The 27534-nt window shown below is 36.0% G+C and overlaps 1 protein-coding gene across 1 annotated transcript; it reads left to right on the top strand.

Moving 5' to 3' along the window:
* Positions 1-17924: 17924 nt before the first annotated feature.
* Positions 17925-26883, top strand: LOC124160982 (endocuticle structural glycoprotein SgAbd-2-like). Its single transcript, XM_046537119.1, has 3 exons — positions 17925-18033; positions 24050-24276; positions 26410-26883. The coding sequence occupies exons 1-3, from the start codon at positions 18022-18024 to the stop codon at positions 26624-26626; spliced, it is 456 nt and encodes a 151-aa protein (XP_046393075.1). The 5' UTR covers positions 17925-18021; the 3' UTR covers positions 26627-26883.
* Positions 26884-27534: the final 651 nt, after the last annotated feature.

Genomic DNA, 27534 nt, shown 5'->3' with positions numbered 1-27534 from the left:
AATCCCTTCTCCTCTACCCTGACTTCCTTTCCCTATCGGTGTATTTACGTGTACGGTATAAATCGTGGGGTATGGTATTGGAAGAGGCGACCGATAGCTGAGGAAATTTGCGCCATGAGGGAAGGGGTTGGTAAGGAAGGGTGGAGAGAAACCCGGCGTTGGCATTAGCCTGCTCTTAACGAAAGGCGCCAAGCGGACCACGGCTTAACGTCCCATCCGACGGACAGAGTGTTGCGCTTGAAATGTCCTCCACATAACATTCCAGCAGGGATCGGGCTTTCTCTGAAAATTCTCTGCCATCGCCGGTATTTGAACCCGTGCCCGCCGGGTGGGAAGCCAACACTCTAGCCACCACACCAACCCGATCCCCATATGATCGTTGAGCGCTAGTATGTGCTTTACGTACCTTATGGTAAGAATAACCTTAACATTTAATTAATTTATTACATAATACACTATAATTTATCAGCTAAAGATGCGCTGAAAGCCTGCGGCTGAAACGTTAACAGTGAAAAACCTCATTTTTCCAGCGATTGACTTTAGCACACAATATTCAAGTCTCTCACTCCATTAAAAATTCTTCTTGACAGTTGCGACAATTCTGTATTACCGTTTGGCTTATATTCAGGAGAGGTTTAATGACACCGCCTGCGTTAAATCTGCGTTGCATTGACAATGCAGTGATGATTTAAGATTTACATTTAGATCATAAATAGCTCATTTTTGAAGGTGTATAACTATTGAGTGATATTAAGCCAATTTTTACTTCAAAGTCAATAACTAAGCATCATATGACAAGGCTCATCTATGAGGTGCTATTCTACATCGGTTAAAAGAGTGAAAAGAACTTTTTACGAAATCATGCATGATACTATTTTCATAGCTGAAATATACTCACAAATTCTGCTCAACGTTTTCTTTCCCAATCTCCACCAGGCGAGAACCCTTGAAAAATGTTTCCTTCAATTTTTTTCCCGTTCGTCCTAAAAAATTGCCTGTGAAAGTTGAATTTGTTTCTTTGTGAAAAGAAACACGCAAAATTCGACATACTCTAAATGAAGCTTGAGCGATCAGCTACTTAAAATTCTCTTTGTGTACAACGTCGTCTGCCTCGTAAAAATCGGAACATTCGACTTTCTGACGCAAGGATAGGCTTCTTCGGAATTCAAAACCTATAAAATCTCGCTCTGGTTCATTCTCAAGAAACATTTCATCCAAATTTTTTGAAATAACATAATCATTAATTTTTATCTCTTATTATTATATACACGCGGGTCTTTATGTCCTCGGTGTTTGGCGTACAAATATCCATTTCAATTAATACCTTTCAAAGTCTTCAGATGGATAAAATCACCATTGAATGGAATAATACAACGAATAAATGGGAGATATTTTTATCACGATTATATTACCAGTTTATTTAACTCCTACGTTAAATATTTACCGCAGTTTAACAGAGCTGGACATCCAAAGAAATAACATCGTGTTAATAATTAGAACTAATAAGAACAAAACTCCTGTATGAAGCCAAGGCATCAAGAAGTATGAAAAATTACGCAGAGAAAATTAATTTCAGCATCCTTCAGCACTTATTCGCAGCTATATCAAGATAAAAAAAATTTCATTTTCACCTGGATGAAAAGTTAAACAAAATAGATTTTTTTAGAATCTTGAATATTAATGTGGAGGACATTTCAGCAGCTCTCTTCATCTGATTGTGTCTCCACGGAACGTAAATTCCATGAATTTAGTGGCCTAAAAGAGCCAAATGAGTTCAACGACGGAAAGAAATAAATACGGAATCAAAAAAATTTCATTGATGCTTCTAATAGATACATTATATTTGTGGAAATTATACTTTTAAAATCCGTAACATAATTAAGGTTAAACATTTTCTAAGAAGTACATTAAGAGTGATCAACGAATCATTGATGGATATTTTCAGGATGTAAGACAAAAACAATTATAGTCAGCAAAATAACTCCTCTATTATTTTAATGGAATTTAATACGATAAAAATCAGCACAGAATGGAAAAAAGCAATGAATGATTCTATGGATATATTTCTTAAGTATCACCCAATAATTTCAAAAACTCTTCTTCAAAGTGACAAACTACTTTTGAAAACAAATTCTTTTTTTTTCGACAGTAAGAATATATTTTCTTCTTTTCCAAAGAAATAAATAGTGTATTTGCAATTTATTTCCAACTAAGGTGCATACTAATCAGCAAAAAACCTACGAAAAATAGAAGTTAACATAAGAAGAAGTTAATTTGACCCTACATAGAAAATATGGATTCCTACGTGTGATAACTACGGTAGATAAGAAGTACTTACCTAAACCAACTATGGGTCTAGCTTGGTTTGACTAAGTAATGTATGGAATGAAAATTATTTTCTTTAAGGAATTGATTCCAGTAGAAACAATCAAGTCAACTTTTCCGTATGGACAACCGAGAAGTTATTCTACCTCAGCTCCCAAAAAGGTATCTACGCAAACTCATATAATAGGTACAAAAATATAAAAAAATGGGTTTAAAAAATTTCAAAACATTCTGACTTCAACATTTGCAATTTACTCACATTCCTGTCACCCAAGAATTCTCATCATTTAGTGGTATAGTTACGCATTACGCACGGGAAAGTAAATTAACTCCTCTATTTTAGTCATCCTAACAGAAAAAAATATGAAATTTTTTTTTATCTCTAAGCACTTTAACTCTTCATAAGATTCTTAATTGCGTAAAATTGGTCATAAAACCTTCGTTTTCGCCATAACAAATCAAATTCTGAGAAAATATTTTCAAACACCAGACCATTGTGTTATTCGTGAATCAAACATTGTATTTCGTGAGGGCACTAAATCACGCCATTCCTAATTGACGTGAGTGAATGGATCGTTAAGGTCACTCCCAAGTAAAGACCGTTTTACACGACTACATTTTCCACGAGTATGAAATTCTTAGATATCAAACTCCCAGCTGTGCCAAAGATGATCTCTCGAATCTCTTCAAAAACCTCATTGCTTGTTGAACTTACTTTTTTAAAAATGTAAACACGAGTAACTAGGAAAGAGAAGACAGGAAATAATTCATAATCATATAATCCGTGATTTTTTCTTCTTGATCACGGTTATATAAAATAACACGTATCTTTCGTGTGTTACACTGGGTGAAAATCTAAAAACAAATCGTTCAAGCTTATCTTAAATGGAACAATTAGCAAAAAATAGTACACTAGAGTAAATATACAGATAATGATAAACTTCAACCCACGATTACCCACAAAAGAAACCTATAGACAATATTTAGTGGATCTTTATCGTGAAGCTAAGAAAATGATTGTTATGTGAGAGCAATGACATATAAACTGTCATTTATCATGCTTATCTTAAAGCACATACCCTCTCTCACTTTCACTAATACGCTTTGATGAAGATTATGATTTTCAAGAGGAGGGAGAAAAAAATTTGCCAACGAAGAGAACTAAGGTCAAAGTTCAAGGGATTATATCGGGGGACATCTTTTGGGGAGGTCAAAATACTCAGCCTAGGAACCCAGCCGGTTTTGCGAGAGGAAAGCAGCTCGAGTCAAAGAGATGGATATGGGGAATGCTAGTAATTTGATAGCTGGCTGAAGCGTGGTCATTGCAGGACATGGCAACTTGGAAGCATACCTGATATCATGAATTATGTATCAACTCTTAAAAGTCTTTAGACGTCACCCCACGGAGAAATGTGGTCCTTATTGCGGATACATTCAGGAGATCCTCCGCTTGCAGAGATGTAACTTAAGAAATTATATCTCCTAAGTTTGACGTAACTATAGTCTGACCGTCTTAAGTTGGCACTTGGGAATTTAAACCTACGACCAATACGATACTCTATTACTGAGGGTCTTTGGTAGCGGCAGGCGTCTCGTAGCCTAATAATTTGGTGGCTAGAACCTAAATTGTTGATTTTTAAATTTTATGATGACAAAATTATTTTTATTTTTATCCATATTGGAGATGAAAATATGCATTTTAGTAGAGAAAAACTAGGCACTAAAGTGATCTAAATTATATAACTTTGTATCCTTGCGCGTGACTGCGTAAAAATTCAATTGTTTCATGCCGTGTTTTGAGAACCTAAAATGTTTCTGTTCTGTTTTTGACGCTCGAAATAAGATTAATAATGAGGATGACGCTGACACCGAGATACCGAAAAATAGTTGATGACATATTCTAAATATTATCCGATCGAGTATGATACTTGTAGACGTAAAATTAAAATCTCATAGTTACAGTGCGCATCTCGCTAGGCATGTCTCCTTTTCAACATTACGTCTACTAAATTCTTGTACTTCTACGTCTAAAACTACGTCTATTCAACATTTGATCGTTCTTCACGGTCATCATCACTCGGTTTGGAATGTAAAAAGTTAAAAAGTAAATCTTAAGGGGCATAAAATGCGTCTGGTTATGTCATAATTAAATTATAGACTCATAAATAATGTGCGAATGATTGAAAGCATAACATTGATTATCGTCTGCGACAATCAGCTTGCGATAAGAAATGTATTATAAATGCAATCTTGAGGCATTGATGAATTATTACAATTAAGAAGATAGAAATTTTGCCTATTACTTATCTTCCTTCACTGTACAAAAAGAAAGTAAAGCATCGTAAATCATCCCAAAGATATCGTTCCACTTATAAGTCCTTATTACGCAAACGCAAGACAAGGAAAATCCCTACCCAATTCAGCCTGAACATTTTCAGTGAAACAAACGAGATGAAGATGTCAGATCCTTATTTAAAATCACCGACATTACTCCGAGGTGCCTTCTAAAGGATGCGATGGAATTCACGATAGGAATGGATGGCACTGAATCTTAGTATTTTTTTATTTTAACCAACACAACGAGGAAAAATGAGTTTCAAAGCACCTGCGGAATATCGAGAGCCTGTTCTTGAACGGTAAGCAATCTGGATCAATCCATCTTGAGGGAGCAACGGAGACGGCCAAGGCGGATGGAGAGAAAGGTTCTCCCGGACACTGGGAGTGCTGGCTGATGGTGGAGAGCTGCACAAGTCCAAGGCCAGAGGAGCTGGACGACCAAGATCACATCCAATGGAGTCGGCAGATGAAGTGAAGCATGCAACCGGATGCAAGTACTGGAGTGGATTGTTTCCACTTTTCCTCTGATTTCCTCGTTTTTGCCTGAAAACACCCCTATTTCGCGTCATCTACCGCATGCATAGCATAAAATTAGGTGACGTGTAACAGGTTGCCTACCCCTCAAACTTCTTTCGGGGACACGATATAAGGTCATTTTCTCGATAATTAAAAGCAATACACCTGACGTACTTGGTTTAAAATATGAACATAAGTCCAAATTTATACTCCATTGCAAAAAATAGAGCTCACAGAACAAATTAATTACATATAAATAAATTAAAATAAAAAACATTTTCCGGCGAAAATTTCGAAATATTAAAGCAAAATGGCGGACAGAAGATATTAACGGATTTAAAAAAAAATCATATTTGTCATACGCATCCAGATACGCAACGTTTTCCGGGTATTGCCATTCGCTCTTAAAAAATAGTGGGAAAACGAGGTACCGTCGTGGTTACTTTATATACAAAGTGTTTTCATCTACAATACTTCAGGAGTTGGTAAGGCAGAATATATGAAGGATTTGTAGTCTCATAAACATAGGTCGTAACTATTTAGTTACTGAGGTATAGCAATGCAAACATTTTGCTGGCTGCACTTTGAAGTTTCCACGACAAGGCTGAATAATGTAATGTGGAATAATAGAAGGGACCTGACATTTGTGCTGATTATACCTGACATATGTTTTGTTCAATTCATGCAGTTAAAAAAATGGTAGATTATATTTACAATAGACTCCGATTAATCATACACAATTCAACTTTAAAACGAAATTTAACTATGAAAGCCTCATTTTCAGAGATAGCATTAAAATTTTTATTACTATTTTTAGGAAAATGTATTTTATTTATCGCAGTAAACATAATTGTTCTATTATTATTTGCACGGCTGAAATGGAAACATAAGAGAATTACATTTGTACAAGATTATAAAATTTGTTAAAACCTAGGTTTCAATGCTACTACATCATATTTAAGATAAGAATTGTGTGTAGGAAGTGCATAATAAAATATTAACTGCAAATGGTAATTTCTACACTTTAATATAAAATTCCACTACCGATTATGATTTCAACTTTTTTTGTCATTTTCAATTCACCAGTAAAATAGCATTACTATTATTAAAGTAGACTATCGATGAAGGTAGATTTCCATGTAGTTCTTAAGAAGCACTCTGAAAGGCTCCCTTTCCTTGAAGCGCTTTGCTCTTCAATTCACTGTATGGCCTAGTCCGTTTCATTCTATCTAAAAATCCCACTCTCCTCCTTCCTCTTTCTCGTTTACCTAAAATTTACCCTCTAACACCGTCTTTAACATTCCTTTCCTGTAAAGTGCGCCCTCCATCCAAACCTTCTGTCTTCTCCTTATATCATCTAAAAGCTGCCTAGCCTCACCCATCACATCCAGCACTTCGTCGTTCGTAAATGACATAGAATCAAGAAATAATGAACGGAAGTGGAGTTCTATATATTCAAGTGTGGATATTAACATTTTCAGTTTATCTTTTATCATGGATAAATCGCATTCCCACCAATTCAAGCGTGAAACGATTTTTACTGTGTGTGGTGCTCTCAATTTACACAATATTTAAATGGAGTGGGTGAAATAACGGGAGAGTGGATGAGGAGGATCTCGAATCAAATGGTAATATCTCATCAAATGTCATCTTATTTTTCCGTGCCATCCCTTGCCAATCTGCCCCGGCTTCCCAAACTCCAGTTATAATTGCATTAATTTAATGAGATACGCAGCATTTATGAGAGCATGAGCTAGCAATCTGATGTATGAGCAAGTTTGCTGTACTATTCAGTGGCTCAAAGTTAAAAAAAAAAATATAGCCATTGTATACCAATACAATGCCACTTTCGGAAATTGAGTAAAATTAGGATATAAAGCCAAAATAAATTGCCATTAAATGATAAAGAACAGAAAGAGTTGAATGTTGAATAATAAATTGTAAACTTCTGAAACAAATTATTTGAAATACTTCGTCAAGTAATTAATCACCTATAGCACTCAATGCACGACCAAATGTTGAGAATTTATAAGCTAATTACTTTTTGAATGAATAAAATGGTAATAGTAAGTTACTTAGGTCACAGCTGCTTAATGAACTGCGAGCCGAAGTTGTTCCATGCATTTCTTTCACTCCGTAATGAAACCATAATGCCATTTGTGATGTCAATCATCCAGAATTGAATGTCAGCTTACAGAGACAATTTTCCAGCAAGCTCATCATTAAGTATATTCAAGGCAGTCTTCAAAAGAAGATTTGGATCCATCATTGAGATTTTTTTATCACATGACCTTTAGAACGAAGGAGGGTGACAATTTTTTATTTCTTAACTATGAAACCTACGGCGAAAAAGCTCATTTGCTGGAATAGTTAACGACTTACTTGAAATAATACGAAATAGCGTGCGAAGAGTAGTGCTAATGCTAGTAACATTCAAATTAAAAACCACGACACTTGAGTCAAGAAAATACTTTTGTCGCAAATCCGGTAGTCTTAATACAATTGCATGACCTCTTTATAACCTCAACAAGACTTGGGGACATTAGAAAAAAGTAATGAAGTACATTTTAATCGAGTTATCTACCCTAAACTGCAATACCATGAATCTTTAAGGACTCTCAAATTTATAATGAAGACAAAATTTTCTACGTTCAATAAAATCAATATGGTTTTATTAATATAAATGAATTATCCAATAACGAAACTGTTTAGTTTCAATCAAGTTTTCTTAAGAAATACTGAAACGGACAAACCTCATTGTCTGAAATGGGTAGAATGTGGAACCTAATTCCTTCCATCTTAATTGGCATTCTGATATTTTGTCTCAAAAATTACCTAAATTAACTTTTAGCTAAAGTAGTTATATTTACTAGCTTTAATGTAAGGATGGGAGTTGAAGAGAAAATTTAAATAATTTTCGGAAAACTATCATATATGGCAGTTTTCTACTCACCAAAATACTTAAATCAATATCCTATACATATTGCTCAATTAGATACAGACATTCGAGTGCAATGAAACTCTTTCGTTTCCATGGAACAAACTATTTGATAACTAATGAAAATCCCTATGATTTTCAATTCAAAAAATTATAGGGTGCTTTGATTTTGGGAAGAAAGTAAAAAAAAAAAACATTAGATTTAAAGCCACTAAGTTATCCCGAAGCAATGTTGAAAATTACGCCTAACGTCCTCATTGCACCCAAAAGCGCCGAATCATTCCAATTCAATCACGATATAATTTAGGGTGCGAACAACGATTGAAATTGGCGTGAATCACAAAGAAAAAAATGGATGACGAAGGTGAACCAAACCATGTACCTTGACCTTTCTGAGCCAATTGCCGCGTTAACAAGGAACTTGGGTGAACCTATGGTAGTTTTTATGAGCTGAGCCTCAGGGGAAGTAAATTGCGCTGACCTTGCCGGTAACCGAGAATTTTCCTTAACAAGGGGATACTAATTCTAGTCCTGTAATCAAATTAGCAACTCAGGCTGCCCGGTAGGATTTTTGATACCTTCTGAGGCCATGATTGGATTTGCTGCCGGAATTAGGCAGGGCAATCAAGATCCTTATGTGCAAACCACCTTTTAATAGCTTCAAGTGAGAGATATTTAGCTTATTAAAACAACTTGTCTGTTTCCACACTCTTTTTTTTCACTGACCATGGTTTCGGCAACTTGTGCCATTGTCAAGGTTGTTTTAATCAGTGGATATCAAAGATTTTCACCGTATAACGCCGGACACTGTATCTTATATTCAAGTGATAGATATTGCCCTGAGTTGATACAATTTGGAAAAGACTAGTAGTTGCCGCCGGTAGGCAGATGAAAATCGGTGATCGCCATGGTCCAACACATCCTGCTCGGACCAGACATTTTGCGACGGGCGTTCAGGTCTCCACGGCGGACATAGAGGGTGGGAATGTCCAGACGGGCTGTGGATCAGAGCGCGCGCCGCGGGCGGGAAGATGAGTCGTCCCCGCTGAATGGGGGTGGTGGGGAATAGATGGGCCGCAAAAACCACAAGGTGAACCACAAAAGACCTGCGAAAGAGCGGCAGACGCCCCTTGCGGATCCACGGTGACCCTCCCGCCCCCTGAGGAAGATGAGCCCTCGTATGAACGAGACCTTGGGATCCGCGGCGACCGTTAAAATCCACTTTAAACGATCCTTCCCCACCTCCACCAAGGAGAGAACCGGATAATTGAGTCGGGTATTTGAAGTCAGCGTTATGAAAGTGAGAAACACCGGAATCTTAGTCGGAATCATACGAGAAATTTTAGTGCTGATATTAAGAATAATCAGAGGGTAGGAGTGGCGAATCCAGATAGGGGTTGTAGCCCCGCCCCTTTGGGTATCCAATTTACGCTAGATAAAACGGCAGTTTTTTCAGTTGTAGAATATATACAGCAGAGAAGAGTCCCCTAGAGATTCCTAGGGAGCCTTAGACTAGTCTCCCTTTGTCCCTATCGTGGATCCGCCCCTGTATGGAGGTAAACTTTTACCTACACTGCTTCATTTGTAACCACATGACTTTCCTCGACTTTTAATTAATGATTGATAATTAATAAGGTCAAGACTTTTCCACAGTAATGGAGCATTGACATTTTTATTTTACAATTTTTTCTTTTTAATTTTAAAATTTATCAATCGTTCATTATCAAGCAGATTGTATTTCACATCCCCTGGCAACACATGGAGTAACCAAATTTTGAAATGTAAAACCACAACGTGAGTTCTATGAAGTGAGTTTTTTCGACAGCGACAATTAATTATGTAAAATATTGATGAAGAATTAAAATAATATCTGACAAATATTTTCATTCTAATATTTACTAAAAAATACTTATTGGCCTACAAATTTAAATTGAAAATATGAATATTAAAGGCACAAAAATTCCTAAAATACAAAAACTGAATCATGTAATATGATAATTATTTCCTAATAGTCTTGGAGCACATTCAAACGGTTGAGATTAATCCTTCCTTCTATTTAGAAATGAAAAAAAAACAGAGATAGTGTGGATACAGAGATCAATAACAATACTTGATTGTAAAGAATTATTTACAGCCCTAATAAATCGAAAAAAAAATAAGTTTTGATATTCTGAACGCACAGCTAAAAATACATGTCTTAAGTTGAGTTCCTGACATTGTATTTAGACCAACCATCATTCTACATATATACGCCGGTAAAAAAGAATTCAATAAGGGCGATGCCCGGACGTAGTTTTTCCGGATTGCACTGGTGTATGTGTAAGCCAATTCTCGCCAATGCGCAAATCGGTCACCTGCGATTCAAAATTGAGTTACATGAAAAAAGAATTCCCAAAATTAAATATCGATAATACACCCTCAGAGTAAGACCATACTCTTTAAAAATTTACAGTGTATATTTTGGGAGATCACGGTTGTATTTTGAGCAAACTCGGCATAAGGCGCTGCAACGTGGACTAGTTTTCGAGTTTGGCGGGGTCCACCTCCACATCAGAAATACATTTCCTCCATATACCATTGAAATACCTACTTTATGAGCTGAATGAATTCGCTATTTATCCAAAACTCAGAGATTAGTAGACGTTATTGATCCAATTAATTGTACTAATATAAATAATAAGCAGCCCTCCAGCTCCCCTCTCCAAAGACTTTTCTTTAATTCCCGGATTTTCTTCCTCCTTATGTCCTTTATTATTTCCAATAGAACGTACCTCTTGGCCTATTGTGATTTATTTCCGTTAATTATCCTTATATTATATTTCTTACCTGCACGATGTGCCTTGACACACGGCTAATCACGGAGTCCCGCTGTGTTAATTGATGCTCCACTGTTTTCTTCTTCTATCCTTCGTTATATCTCCCTATTTCCTACCCTTTCCGTCCATTTGATCTACAGTGTGCCCATGCCCACACAAATTTCACATTTAGTATTGGAAGGTTTCATATCAATTAGAATGCTTTTGTAGCAGATTAGCGGCCTTTAGTGATCAATGCCGCCTAAGTTTTGACTAGCTTAATAGATAATTCACTGCCAATTTAGTGCAAGCGAATACTTTCCATAGCACTAAACATCTTATTACATCGTTAATGATGCCTTTTTGAAGTCCAATAAAGCTATATACATTATCACTCTATCTTCCATTATTTTCAGGCAACGAATCTCCCTCTAGACTCTGTGCAGATGCATCGGAGTATGATAAACAAGTTTGCGGAAAAATGAACTAATATGGATACAGTGGATACAGTCCGGTACATGAAGCCTGAATCTGCAGAAATAATTTGTGAGGATAATTAAATTTCTAGTTAAGCTCGAACTTCGACAAAGCCACATGAAGTTTACATATTCCCGTGGCGAGGAGTTTTGTTTGGAGGTAATCAATAGCTTGACTTTAAGATCTTACAATTAGCTGTCTAACAATGTACCAACTTATACACCATGTTCCAAGAAATAAACTTTGACTAGATATACTTACAGATTTACCATTAAACCAATCTTCAATGATTCAGGAATAAAGCGAAGTTATCGATAGATTTGATTAACATTTCATTCTTCTTCATTCTCACACATGTAACCTTTTCATTCAAAGGGAGAAACTTCCTGAAATCCGATAATTAACACTAAAGAAAGAGGACCTTCCTCCGAAAAAAGGTAAGGCTTCAGCATTTGGTGTCTACCTGCCGATGATTTCATGGTCGCTTCCTTGAAGTGCTCAAATATTCTCAGTAGGGTGTTCCGAGAACAACACGCCTTCATTCTTCTCATCGTTTTTCCACCACCACCCATCAATTCGCAACTTATCTCGAGCCTCAGGCAAAGACATTGGACACGCCGTTCCACCCTCAATTTCCCACGTGAGAACGGAGATTTTATAGCACCAGGATTGTCTTCACGAGTGACACTGCCTACCAAACGGGTCATGGGAAAGAGCACTTGTTTTTTTCAAGCCCAGGGTTTCACTTCATAAAAAGAATCAAATTTACGGGCTAAACTATCACGGTTGAAAGAATAGTCTCAAACTATGGCCATACCCCCTTTTCACCCTAACATTGGCGCTTGAGATCTTTACTCCTCTTATTTATTCTTAGGAACTAGAAATTAAAATGCTGTAATTATTAATAAATGAATTTAGTATTAAGTCTTTTCTCACAATTTAGTAGGTAGAACGGTGAGTAAAAAAATACAGATATTATTTAATAGCTGAAAATATAGTTACGTTACCCTCCCATAAAAACAGCGACTAAGCTTATGAAGTAAATACTACAGTATTATATCCATTCACAAATGTATAGGATTTTTTCACACAGGTTTTCATGGTGTGTTCGCCGAAAAAACTCCCCCTCATTGTTCTATGCCGAATATGTAAATTATGAATACAATGTTGAAAGGTATTTCCAAGCAAATATAAGAAGACCAATTACTACTTTTACTTTCCGAACACTTACAATTGAACTAGAATCCTCTCCGCTGAGTTAGTGTGCTCCCTTAAAGGTTGGGTAAATAATTGAAGTGAATTAATTCCAGTCTATTTTCCTTTCTCGATCAAAACTAAAATTTTGAATTGAACTAAAAAATTATAATAACATTTATTACGACGAAACTAAAATAAAATAGATTCAAGAAGTGACAACAATTACTATCGAGAGGTTCGATAATAATTGTTGTAACTTCTTAGCTAGTTTGACTTTTAGCATGGATAAATTTTACAGATTTGTTACAATTTACGCCTCGTAGTTTCAACAGCATTCCTCATTTACACAAAAGAATGAAGAAGAGATGAAACGAGGGAAAACATGTGGAGTGAAAGCGAACGATTGGAACGGTGTAAGTAAACTAAACTTGAAATTTCTGGATGGAATTCATAGATAGAGCAGGTAGGATATAAGAAATTATGAAGGCTACAGGAAGATGAACCACATGATAAATGAACAGACGACAGAAAAACAAATTACAAGGGCAATAAATACATTTTGGATAGATGTATAGTGTGAGAACAAGAGGAATGCTGAGTGCATAGTTTCTTTTGAGAAAACCATCACCTAAACGAGTAAAAGTGTATATTAGAAAAATATCGCTTGCCTTATATTATAACCTTTGTAGCATGTGGGAAATGACGTTGAGGTTTTTCAGTAAATTTTATGAAGGGATATTTTCCAATACAAATCCTGCACAATAAGAGGAGAGAATTTATGAACATTTCAAATTGTGAGGAGAATGAAATATAATGGCAGAGTATCGATATCTCGCCCGAGCCCTGGTTTTATAGAACTCGCGGAGGAGGACTGAGTCTCAATACGACACAAGACTACACTGATTTCTTTTATAGCATTTTGTACTATAACGTTAAATTAGCGCTGTTTAAAACTAAGAAAATCTAATGATCAAAATTTAATTTATGTTTTTTATTATTCTACGGAAATACAGAGACAGAAATCGACGCAGAGATTTTGTGGGCAGAGCCAAACAGTTATGATCAACGCAGTATTTACACGGAGACAGTGAAAAAGTCGAAAGAACTGCTAAAGTTTCGTTTACATTTGATGGAGTAAATTCTCACAGGCAGACTCCACCACTCATAAACTGAAACTCTCTCTCGAGCAACGGCGACCCGCCCATATGGCTAAAATATTTGTTTTGCTCTCGGATGAATGGAGAAGCTTGTGACTCTTTATGAGTGCACAAAGCCGCAGGGATGCTCCTCTGACGTGTGTTTCGAAGCAAAGACCTCGACCCTCAGGAGTTGCCATGCGCGGCACCTTCCAATGACACCTTGAAAGGCAGAGTTCAACTTCACCACATTGTTTTCACGACGCGGTTTATCAGAATATTTTTACTTAATGTTTTGATTGTTTGTTGTTTGACTATATTTGATGATTTCTGTCGTTGATTCATTTTTATCTCGAGTGAGACCCGTGAGGTGTACGCACCATTTGACGGGAGACGGATTTTGAGTGAAATTATATTTTTACAAAAAATTAGTTACGACAATGCCTGCAAGTATTGAATTTCCTGCAAAAGTCTTATATTATAAAATTAGGTTTAAAATGAAGTGTGTGTTTCAGCTCATCATCAAAATTTTATAAACCATACTATTGCAGATTTATATCTGCTAGTTGGCTAGGCAATGAAGTATAAATCGTGCTCTGAAATATTCACCATGACCCTTAGCAGTCCTCAGTTTATAATAACCTCCTTCCCGGATATATGTGAAACGGAAGGCTTTATCTGTGAGATCGAATGTCAGAATAAATTATTTCCGTGGGTTTTTTGCAGGCCAAGACAAAATACGCAAATACCATTTTCCGAATAACTGCTACGAAAAATGTTACGAAGTTTTTCCAACAAAAAAATTTCTTGGTGCTCTGAGTATTTCAGGGTACCTTAAGAGTTTACGTGGATACCAACCAGGCTCACAAAGGTTTTGTTCCCAAAAGAGGCGATATTCTCATTTCATACACCTACTATACGCCGTTAGACATAACGGATATGGGTTGAATGACTGCCATGCGTTTAAAATGAATCTATCACTAAATAATATTTATTAATTACGCTCGAAGAACGCAATTTCCACTAAGTAGGTCTTCAAGTTTATAGAGATAACCATATATTTTCTGAAAGTAAATTGTTCTCAAATAAAGTTGTGTAATATTCGAACACGTTTTTCTAAACAAAAACGATATATTTGAAACTCTATCAAGAAATTTAATCTATTCCCACACGGTTATTTTATTCATTCTTCCGTGCATAATTATATTTGCCTGAATAAAATAATGCCGATTAAGTCAATATTAAAGATTACGAACGTGAAGTGTGCCATTCTAAGCAAAATTATGCAACTTTTGTGTTATGCAACGCTCAGTGTCAACATGGCCACAAAATATTAATCATTCTTCCTCTTTTAGGATTTCAGACAGAGAACTGATTAGAATATGTATTTTCGGTCAATTAGCTATTCACATGAAATGAATGTGAATTTTTCTACACCAACTACTCAATTACTTTTTCTTTATATTAATTTTCAATCAGAAATGAAAGGGAAAACACATTTTAAATTAAAAATTTACCCACGCAAATCGCAAGATCCTTGAATTAAATTCTCTCGAGTTTGCGCACATTTACAATCTGACTCACGTGCAAACCTCGAGAGAAGTCAACTCATAGTATTCGGTGAAAAAGGGTTTATATTCATTTTTCATGAGCTAAACTTATTCCGCCAAATAAAACTCCTCTTTTACATATATCTTCTAACTTTTACTAAGAACTTGAAATGGAATTATAGGTACAATATTGGGCAAAATAATTTCACGAGTCATGGTTATGTTTCGCGTATTAAGCAAATGATTAATCTCATTAAAGAACATTATATTCAGTAATCAATTTATTATTACTAAGTATACTCATCAATTATAAAAACGCATGTCCGAGTAAGTGTGGGAAGGACGTACAAAGGTTAGTGACTTTTCGCACGATTCATTATGCAATTTCTGGGGCTCCTCTCAATGTACCTGAGCGTAGAAACTAGGTATATGTATTTTATCTAGTCTAATGCCTGTTATACGTAGGGAATGTTCAAAATTTCCAAACTAATTCCCCAAAAACGCGTCCGTTTTAATTTTCCGAGTATCCTTCCAAAGAATTCCTGATACCCCTTGGGCGAGCCAATTCAAAATGATAACGATGCCATAAAAAAGGTGCGGACGGCCGGGCAGCCATCCGTGTCCTTTTGACCTTTCCCCCGTCAACCTTGACTTTTTGATTCGGCCATAGACATTCTGGACGGAGCTAAATTCCGAGCTGAAGCCGACGATAAAAAAATGGATTAGTAAGATTAACATTTTAACTTATTTGAAATTTATTCGGTAATATTTTGTTTTATTACTCAGACCGATTTGAAGAATATTCTTATGTAATTAAAAATTCAACCCCTTAAGTTTCAAGACCTAAAATACCAATCTCTTTAAATCGAAATTCGATTTCTACTCACTTGTATTTAATTAGCAGTGAAAACCTCTCTTACACATTCAATTAACACTGAGATTAAGATTTGCAGAATTATCACCTCTTTTTGCCGCCCTTATCCTGATGCTAATATGATCCAACTGTAAAAAATAATTCAAATCTCTTACCAAAACAATCAAAATCTCTTTTATGAAAAGGTGCAAATAATACACAGCCCTTTTTTAGGTGAAGCACTCTTCCTATTTCCTCATTTATTTCTTTTCTTTACTCAAAAGCTAAGGTATCCCATGCCATGTATTAGCAACTAAATAAATCTTTTTCATTTTTGGAGTGGTGTATTTCCTAATAATGGTAAAAGTAATACGTTCCAATGCCATAACTATTTAGCCGATAGATTTCTCCATAAAAATACTACACAAAAATTTTTTTGGGAACAATAGTTTTGCTTCTTAATTTCGACCGATTATAATATTTTATTTTTGCAAGAGTAGTAATAAAAACCAAGCGAACCACTTAAAATTAAAATGTTTACACAGTGTCTAGAATTCTTAATCAAACTATGAGTAGGTAAAGTTAAAAGGAGACTGCGATATGCGATAAAAAGCCATTTGGTATCTTCCTCTTCCTATAATGGTTAAATAACAGATTATCAACGTTAGCCGAAGCAATTTCATCTGAAATCATTGAAACAAAATCATATTTAAAAAATAATTCCTTGCACATTCTTCTTCCCAATCGGAAAATATTCCAGGGCATATATCCTAATTCAAGTATTTATGCCCTATTCTTGACTATTATGGATTTTTAAGGCTAAGCATTGTACCCACTCGACCAGTGTTTTCACGTAACATACTGTCAGCATAAAATTATTTTACATGCCGTTTGAATTGCAAACGCCTAATTTGATGAAAATATAGTAGACCAAGATTAGGTTTCATAGGAGCCACTTAACTAATATGTGAACATTTTACATCAGTATCTATTAATTCGATGTCAGGATAAGTATTGAACAAGTAAAAACCACTTTGAAACAACTTGGCATAACTTGCCTTTTTAAGAATCAGCCCTATCAATGACATTATTTCATTCGCGGAACAAACTATATATTAACCCTGAAATGTTTATGCCTCTCAATAGAGCGATCAGTTAGTGTCAAGTGAAATATGAACTTGCCTCACAAAATAAATATCTATAGTTCACTTATTAATTCCAGTAGTTGAGAACCTACAGACTCTATTTTTGAGTTTTTAACTACATAGTTAGGTCAAGTTAAGTTGTTGCGAAAAGGGTAATTACGACTCGCAATAAAACTACTGTCCCAGTGAGAAAGATTCATCCTCTTAAGTCGAATCTCACTATTATCAGGAGTTATTGAGCCAACATATATTATTTTAGAGCTTTTGTATACACAATTAGGCAAATTTTAACTGTCGCAAAAAGGGTATGTAAAAGAATCGCAAAAAAAAACAAACAAAAAAATATCATTAGAGTGAAAGAGATCCATCCTCCTAAAACGAAAACCGATTCAGCGCCTACTCGGCAAGTCAAAAATTATCAGGAAATCAGATGCGAGAGATGATGACGGACTAATGGTGCTCTATCGCGGAGGCCATATATTTCCCTCTAACCTGCCATTTCGCCTTCCTGAGAAGTGGCGACACGGAGCACTAGGACCCATCTTCTCCCGAAGAGTGTCCCTGCCCCCAACCCCCGGCAATGTTCTCCATCCCTAGCGTCCCGCCCACCCACCGGCTCCTGACCGTGAGCCACCGCCCCCAACTGCCGCCGCGTATATAAGGATTCAGCCAGTCCATGGGGCACCTCAGTCCTCAGCTTGAGTCGGTGATCCTCTTCCTCCAAGCTCCACTTCTCACACAAGGACCGCAAAATGAAGACTGTGGTGAGTACTGTCAAAATCATCCATATAATTAGTCCACTGCTCCCGTTCAGGACCTTAGGTATCCTGTACCACTGATTGGCGTTTTACTACTATGAAGCCTACGAACGGATTTTGAAGACAACAATACATTGACTTCATCAAAAAGAATTCATTTAGGCTATCTTCCGCATGCATTTATCCTTGACCAATGTTTCGGTATTCGACTCGGTCATTGAAACGTCGCGACACATCTGCTATATTGGAACTAATATTTAGGAAAAATTACCCGGTGGATAACCCGGGAAAATTTTTCAACTAGTTTACTATGAAAGCCTCTGATCTTACTTACATAGGTTTTTAATTTTAAAATGATCTTGAGCACATATTCTCCCCATATTCAAAGATAGAGACAAATAGATAAAAACAAAATTTTCAGTAAAATTTCATTTTTTCTCATAAAACTTATCTTTTATTAGGCTAAAATTTTTATGAATTAATCGCTATAAATAATGTAGAAAATTACTTTTTGGTAGAGAAATAAGCTAATAAAATAAATATTTTTGCGGTGCCGAAAAGGTAAAATATATTTACTTTCCGCCGGCTGGTGAAACCAAAATATTTTTTCACGCATTATGATTTCTTAGTTGTGTACACAATGGTATTGGCTTCGATATTCGGTAATTGGCCTACTTTTTTTCACCTTATATTTAGATTCAACGCACTAGTACCTACCCTTTTCCATCAGACGTAAGCCTACGACGAGTTGTTTTAAACTGATATTTTTTCGTTCAATAATTATACTGACATTGAATTTTTCACTGCTTATGCAGGAAACACTCATTAGAATTTGGTTATGTTTCACGTACAAAATTTTTGCATCATAAGTGGGGGTGTAGCAGTTCTAGTTCTTACTCTTGCTTGAGGATTCAAATTATTAAGAAATTATAGTGTCTCTCATTTAAAGAGAAATACAAAAACATTTCTAAATTTAAAAATGATAAGAAAATTATTCCATTTGGGCGGCAATCTTCATCGATAGACATGCGGAGATACTTCTGCTTCATAGTAGGTATGCACCAGTCATGCTTAGTCTTCAAACACATGTCGTTCAGAATTCACCAAAAGAGATTCAAAAATAGTAATGATAAATACTTCAAGGTTAGTCATTGCGAAACTAAAAAAAAATAAAATAATTTCACAGATAAAATAATGCACAAGCAGTTTCACAAACGTAGAATCAGCTGAGTAAACAAGAAGGTAAAGAAAAACAGCCACAGCCCAGATGACTCAGACGGAAGCATCGACGCTAAATGATTTTAGTAACCGGTGGTAAAACCCATCAAGGATTGACGCACTTAGTTCGTTGTATCTGACAAAAGAAACTAATATATACTAATACCAGTATTTGCACTAACGTTCAAACGACGAATTACGCTCAATTTACTGATGAAAGACTGTCTAATACATGAAATGTACTTCATTGATATTTATCTGAGGAAAACAATACTATTTACAATTGCCCGTTACAATACTTTTGCCATTCTACTGGCTTCTGATTTAGCATTAGACAGTCAATAGTTTTCCATTCAGGCTTAGTAAATGAATTCTCACACAAATTAAAAGTGCTTTAAGTTCACATTTAACCTGTGAAACGAGATTTAAGGCGCATTTTAATTTTTTTTGGAAATGCCTATAATATTGAAACCATACGTAGATACTCTCCAATAATCATTACATTATATTTGACTTCATTACCCCTAGGGTTTTACGTTGCGAAACATATCTACCGAAGCCTCTAACTCGGATAAGAAAACCACTCCTTCCTGAAGTTTTTACTCGCAATATCTTGACTTTTTTGGGGATTGAAATTCTTGAATGTTCAATATAGATAACATTGTTTCTTCTCTTTGGTGAAGTGGAAAAAATTTTTCTCCAATCCGTCTCATCTCATTAGGTGTAGATATTTTTAACCATTTAAATGATTCTAATTTTAAGTTACAAATTCACAATTCTCATATTTGTAGCGGAACAAGCATAAAATCTAAGTAAGACTATATCTTGATTTCAGAGTATCTATCTGAAAGATAGAAAAAGAGTGTGTACCAAGATATGATTTCCTACCTCGAAAAACTCTGATACGTGAAATATATTTCTTTAAAATAAATTACCGAATACATTTAAACACATACTTATCATTTTCAAGGTTTTAAGTAATTTCAAAATAATTTCCATGCATCTTTGACGAGGCAGAAGTTTCTACACTAATAAAACAGTAAAATGAAACGGCTTGTATTAAAGAAGCCCGTTCCGCCGTCCTATTAATCATTTTACAACTTCACATATATTAATACGAATTATATTAAAATGGAACATAAAAATACAGATAATCTACGCCAGGGCTCTTGATTTTGCCAAACTTGATAGAATTTTTAATTTGAGGGACGAGGTATAATTTGAATCTATGAGGTCATCAGATGTAGAGTCCTTATTTAAATGGAATTTTCGGTAAAATAAATATTGGTTAAACTGGGACTTAGTGCAGAGGCCCAGGGCAACATTAGGTTATAGGTACGGAGGACCAAATGAAAGTAAGAATCTCATTATTCTTCCATATGTACTACAACGGATTTCCAGGAAAAAAAACATGGGATATTAAGTGAAACACTTTGCAGTTTCCACATAAAAATTTATTAAACTACAGTCTATAGCTTAATTAATTTTTATGTGGAAAGTGCAAAGTGTTTCACTTCACATCTAATAATGGATATCCACAAAGTATCTGCCTCATCCATTCAATTTTTCCAAAACTCATGGGTTAAATATTTCCCAACAGGGAACCGAAGAGCCATTATGGAAATTGAATTTACACTACACGTGTTTCGCCGCTAACAAGAAAAATCATAAATTAGGAACGTAAGGGAGGAACATGCGATTCTCGGAGCATAGTTGGGTTGCTCTGCGATTTTTCCGCGACACTAAGCGTCGTGTTCCTTACTCGTGGCAGGCCTGTTGAAGGGCAGCCCTCTGAGGTCGTTCCTCCAAGTAGCATAGATCCAACTCCACCCATGGATGTTACAGACTGGTAGGATGAGATGTCATAAAATAACTTTTTTCGCAACTCTTTAGTTTAACGTATGATGAACGTAGTCTTTGCTACCAAGCAAATATAAATAATGCCAATTAATGTTTCAAATAACATCCTAACTTGGTACAGAGCCAATTTCTGAAGAGACAATGTAAACAAATACTAAGGTCCACTTTTTATGTTATATATCCTACTCGCTATCTAACTTAAATTTAGAAGCCAAACCGACATATTCCAGTCATATTTTTACTGCTCTAACAACTTTGTAGAGGTTAGTAGGCCAATCAAAAGCTGCTCATATTTTCTCAAATTCAAATTTAAGTGAAAAACAGTGAAACTTTCTGAAAACACATCAAATGTTGCATTTATCCTCGAACGTATTGACTTATAACTACATGAGCTAGTCTTAAATACCATATTAACCTGCAAAACCACAAAACTGTTTTCTAAAATTAGACAAAATGCAATTTTCAATTAATCTCCTCACATAGCAACAGCATTTTTAACTCCTTTTGCAATCAACATTAACATGAAACGTGGTAAATTTCTATATTGCACAAGTAACGCAACTTTCCACTTACGTTATGATTACTACGACTTTGAAGTCCACCTAAATAACAGCGACGGTTATTGGCCCATACACTTTCGTCTTTCTTCATACGCAACATCTATGAATTCAAAAAATAGTCGAGAAATTTTTTTCCGAGCACGTAGACTTTTCCTCGAGCAGAGTTCAGTACAGTTGGCGGAGGAAGTAAAGAGATGATTCGGAACACACTTGACCCGGTGACCTCGCGACAAGCGATGAAGGCTCGCTACAAAGACGAGTAAAACAGGCCCCTCAGAGGAAAGGGACGACAAACAAGTGATTCCAAGAGGAGAGCTTCCAAACAATGGAGCACTCAACGTGATTCCGACCCATGTCTACGAGCTGTGCATTGACGAAGTTCTTCTTGGGTCGTAAATTTTTACGCAAAGAACATTTCGGTATGGACGTGTCCTTGGATACCTCATCCTACCCATAGTCGCCCTTAAAAAAATACGAAAAAGAGAAGAGTTGACGTAAACTTTCCAGTCAAGATTTCCGAAAAGCAGTCATAAATATGTATCCATAATAATTGGTATTCTAGATACGAAAAGCGATGCGTGCGGAAATGCTGCAATAATATATCCTACCGTTGAAATTTTATGTAACCATTATAAAGCTTTCTTTCGCATAATTTTGTAGTATTTTTTAACATATACGAACACTACAAAGGTAAAAAAAGGAACTTAGTGAATTTTTATCAGCGTGTAACACAAAAAATTGAAGCTGTTAATTCCTAAGCAGAAAACGGCCATTTGGTAAAAATTTTATATAGACAGCGGTTTCTTAAATATTTTGGACGATTGAAGCCGTTACTTCACTTTTTCTGATAATTTATATTACATTGAACACCATTAAATAACCATACAAAGGAAAATATTGAAGCAATAGATCAAATTTTGAAAATGTACGGAGAAAGCCATTTTTTTTTCAAAACTTTTCTGAAAGAGAATGTGCTCAGATGAAATAATGGCGGCTAATATAAATTTAATTGAGCATGATTTCATATTTAGACGACAAAAAATGAGCATATAATGATTTTCGTACTTAGAGGAATATTTAAAAATTCTTAAATATAAAAAATGAAAAAATTGGGTACTAAAAACCGTTCAATTTTTCATAATTATTTTTCTTTATGGAGGATCACATAAATCTATTCCCATTTATTTTCCCCCGAACTTTACCGACCAAATCCATCTTCGGTCTTCGATTTTTTTAATAGCTTCATATTGGCATGCACATGTCCCTGGCTACCTCATTCCAAAGTTTATCGTACTATTTCAAAAATCTTCCGATGAGATGTTTTACCGTAAATTATCCTGTCTAGATCACTGAAACGCAGCCATGAATAAAGTCTAAAAATTTGGAAATTTTGGAACTCGGAGGTTGCAAAGTCGCATTTAAGATTATCCGTAGTAATTTTAGCTGCAAAACAAGCTTTTTTAAATCCTCTTCTCTCATTTTTCATCCATCACCACGAAAATTATTGGAAGTAAATGAGTAGCAGCGCAAATGCAAGAAGGAATGAAAAAGAACCAACTGCTGGGTTGAGTTAAGCTTAAGTTAAACACGGAGACTTAGGTGTTTTTTGAAATGCGATGCATTAAATTTACATCCATTTGCAACTTAATGCAGTTTCTAGTAAATAACTATAGACAGTTACGATTTCAAACTGGAGATTTCATTTGAAGAAAAACTTGAGTTTTCTAATGGGTGGATTGATTCAAAAAGAGAGTTTCAGGGTATTAGAGGATTAAGGATTCTTTTGACCAGTTCCTGCTTAAATCAATTCGCGATGGGATAGTAATTGGAAAGCCTTGGGCAAAGAGGTAATTGTAAAAAACCGAAGAAGTGAGAAGTGACAAAAACCATACTATACGACTGACTCTCAGTAATAAAGGGGTTTCCTCAGTAGCTAGAAATTCCTACTTCCACAGAAACATTGTGAAAGCAATTTTTGTTGATCAAATCAACTATCGAACCCTTCGAAGACTTCATCGTGAACACGCAAGAAAAACAACCTCTATCTACGATTCCCTACGCAGTAGAAAAATGCCCCAACTAATTCTGATTCTACGAATCTTAAAGCCTTCTCGAGGGGAATAATTCGTCTAATAGTAAGTTGTGAAAATGCCTGAATTAGTCCTCTCCTTTTAGTACAAATAGTTGGTCATATGGTAACAATACGCCTCAATTTTTCTTTTCAAATTAGTCTTTTAAGTTTCATCCCGCGTTTTACTTTATTTTCTCAGATAACCGGGGAACTAATTCAAATTCATTGAATCTTATACCCTCCTTAAGGTTAAGAATTTGTATTTCACTAAGTTATGCGAATTCCTTGCTTAGCCCTCTCCTTTTCGTTTCAGTTGGCTCTTATTTTCGTCATCGGGTGCGCCGCGGCCCAATACAGGCCTGTTCCTGTCATCGGCCGCTACCGGCCTCCGGTCGCACCAGCCCCCGTGCCAATCCCAATTGCCGCACCAGTTCCAGCCCCAGCACCTGTCCCGATCGCCTACAAGCAGCCCTACAACCCACCCATTGCCATCGTAAGGCAGGCACAGGACGTCAGCTTTGACGGAACCTTCCAGTACAGGTAAGAATCTAATCAATAAAATTGATTGATAAAAGACGAGCGTACCTATTCACCACATGAAAACATATTCTTGATAGGAACGGTTATTGCCTACAAACAATGGCGGATCCAGGTATCACAACTATGGGGTATCCAATTCACATTAAATAAATGGCAATGGACCCTATACATATAATATATAATTAATTCTATAATAAGTAATATATAATTAATTCATTAAAGGAACTTATCGTGAGGTAAAATTTTATATTAGGAATTAATTAATTTAATTAATTAATAGATATCTCATGATAATTTAAAAAACTAAAATGCACATAAATTTTTGTTCTAGGTGGAAAGTATTTAGCTAGAGCATAGCCTTTTTTATATTTTAAAATTTTCAATAGCTCAACGGTTGATGGCTCACCTTCCATTTCTTACTTAGCAAGAGTATGGGGTCCGGAGCAGAAAGACTTTATCCATTACCTTAAAAGTTTAAGTATTTTAAACAAGTAAAACCGTTCAAATTTTGCTACGGGCGTACAGATGGCATTACTCAGATTTTAAGCTAGTAAAGCCGGGAGCTGTTAGAGACTCGAAGACTACGAGCTAGTCTTAGATTTCTTGGGCAATTCATAACAGATATTTTTCTGAGCGTCAAGGAGAAATAAATTGCTGAACCTAACAACCCGGTTCATTCTTTGGAAAATTAGTAGTGAGACAACCTAATAGAGAAGCCTCGAAATTCTCCACATTTTCGTAACCTCTCGGACTCCCACTACTGCGGACAGGTTACACCCTTATCCTGTATCCACCTCTGTTTACAAATAGTCCCGTATATTCATTTTGCAATGAGTATAGTTGAACCAATTTCAGGTAAATATTTTACAAGAAGTATTACCATGGTTCAACGACCTTTCCTTACAGTGAAATTATTGCGCTGAACGTACCTATTCGAGAATTCCTCACGCAATACTCGTTAAAATAAATGTCGTTCACGTTTCTTTAGAGCGTAAGTGAGGTCAAAACCAATAGGGTAGTTTCCTTCATCAAAGAAAACAAAAGGCATTGATGGCGATTCGTTACACACCATTAGTGTATTCATAATACACAAATTATTTGGTTTTTGAAATACCGGTTTAGACGAATGGCAAGGGTCAAATTTTATCCTCATTTGAAAAAGGCCAGATTGGCGCCCATGCGATTCCACTCCACGTGACGTCACAGGGACCTAGTTTCTACACGAGAGGATAGGAGTTATGCATCGTCAGAGACTACCAATACATGCATGAGGCACAGAGCTCAGGGAAACATGTCTTAATAATCACCTATTAAAACTGGCTAAGGTCGGAAAGTTTTCTTCGCTTGATAAGGTATTAATAAACCTTTTTTAAGCCATGCGCTACCAGCCAGGAAGGTACTCAGCTATCCGTTAGCATCCTGCGTCCTATCAGCGCTCAGAGCCTCGATCAAGGTCACCTACCAGGCGGGAGGGGGAACCAAAAATGCGTCGCACGGACTTTTTCCCTTCATTCCTACTTACGCGTCGCGTTTTCGCGCGCTTGAAATTTTTCACTTTTCATTTGATCGCGAAAAATAGGTATCGTCATTTAAAAATCTAGAAGCGTGAAATACGTACTCCAGGAGTAATAATCTTTCGATTTAGGCAATAAAAAAATAATAGGAAACCACCCTATTGTATGCAATTACTTCTTAGCTTTAATTACGACACACTTATTGCTTTTTTCGGGGGTGACATTTTTAAGTAAATATATAATCCGGAAAACTGAAATTCTGATCATCGTGAAGTATTTATCTAAAAATTAGCCTTTATTTATGTTTTACAATTTTCAATGGTTCAACGGTTGATAGCCAACCTTTCGTTTCTTACTTAAAATGAAAATTCTTAGCTCTGAATAAGGCGATAATTACTTAGCTTATTTCGACCAACATAAAAGAAGAGTGATATCCAGCGCATTACAGTAATAAGTTGCAAAATAATAATATTACTAATAGTAAGCAATATTGAATGCTTAAAAAAATAAAGGTTCCGTCAGACACTTTTCAAAAATGGTGTAAAATGAATGGGGTCAATAAACATGAGAATGATTAATGAAAAATTAACCATGTAATCGGTCTTCTTTACAATTTCAGCTACGAGACCGCTAACGGCATCATTGTCGAGCAGAGCGGATACCTGAAGAACGCTGGCCTCAAGGACCAGGAGGCACAGGTTGTGCAGGGATCCTACAGCTACCCAGGCCCCGATGGACAGCTCCTCACCGTCAGGTACTACGCCGACGAAACAGGATTCCACGCCGAGGGAGACCACTTGCCCAAGCCAGTCCAGGCCATCTACAGGAGGGCCTAAGAACCAGGTCATGACGACTGAACGACCAGGCACCGAAACGGACACTGCTATATGATTAAAGACGAGAACAACAACGAAGGACGTTGCGAACAAAAGGACAACATTTGCATTTGCGAACAGTCAACAAACCTATAAAAATGGCGTTCTGTGAACATGCCAATCAAGAGATTATTTTCTCGTGCCGAGAAATTGAACATTTCAAATCCCCTTTTTGTGAATTCCTCCCCAAGACAGAAATAAAGTAGACGATAGACGTACTTGTCTGGATTTTTTTTTTGAAATGTACATCCTTCGATTATACTTCCTTCTTTCGATCGTGTATACAGCTGGTGACATGCTAGAGTGTATTTTTTTTATCAACATTGAGAATATTTCATGAGGATTCAGAGGAAAGTTTCCTTCAGCCTCTAACGCATACCTGCTACTCATCTGTAGCACTGAGTATGATCTACCCCAAGTAACATGCTGAAAACCGTGTTGACCATGAAAACAAAATGTATGAGGTCTTTCGATGAAAATATAAAGTGGGAACTCAGTGATACGGATTGATGCTGGGACCCAGATGCCTCAATAATAAAGTAAATATAAGAAATAGAATTCTTGGACGAAGAAAAATAATAATGCTTCAAAATAATAAACGAGAAACATACGCGTAAAAGGAGTAACGTATTTGTATTACAAAGGAGAAGTATTTGTACACAGTGAAATAATGCTTGTTTTAAATGAATAAATTTTTTAACCCATTTCAGCAGATATATTAATTAATATCCTATTTAAAACATATACTGTTGCAGATATAATTGAAAGAGAAGAAAAACTGAATTTATTTTGACTCGAGATACCCTACAATTTTGAAATACGTGGCAAAATGTTTCAGGAGTTATCTCACCAAAAGCAACTTTCCAGTA

This window comes from Ischnura elegans, chromosome 6 (assembly GCF_921293095.1).
Source record: "Ischnura elegans chromosome 6, ioIscEleg1.1, whole genome shotgun sequence".
NCBI classification, from domain to species: Eukaryota; Metazoa; Arthropoda; class Insecta; order Odonata; family Coenagrionidae; genus Ischnura; species Ischnura elegans.
The sequence above is the reverse complement of the archived record's forward strand: the minus strand, read 5'-3'. Positions and strand labels throughout refer to the sequence as shown.

Coding starts and splice junctions, on each gene's coding strand:
- LOC124160982 (XM_046537119.1), top strand. Junction 24,277..26,409: donor GACGGAACCTTCCAGTACAG/GTAAGAATCTAA, acceptor TTACAATTTCAG/CTACGAGACCGCTAACGGCA.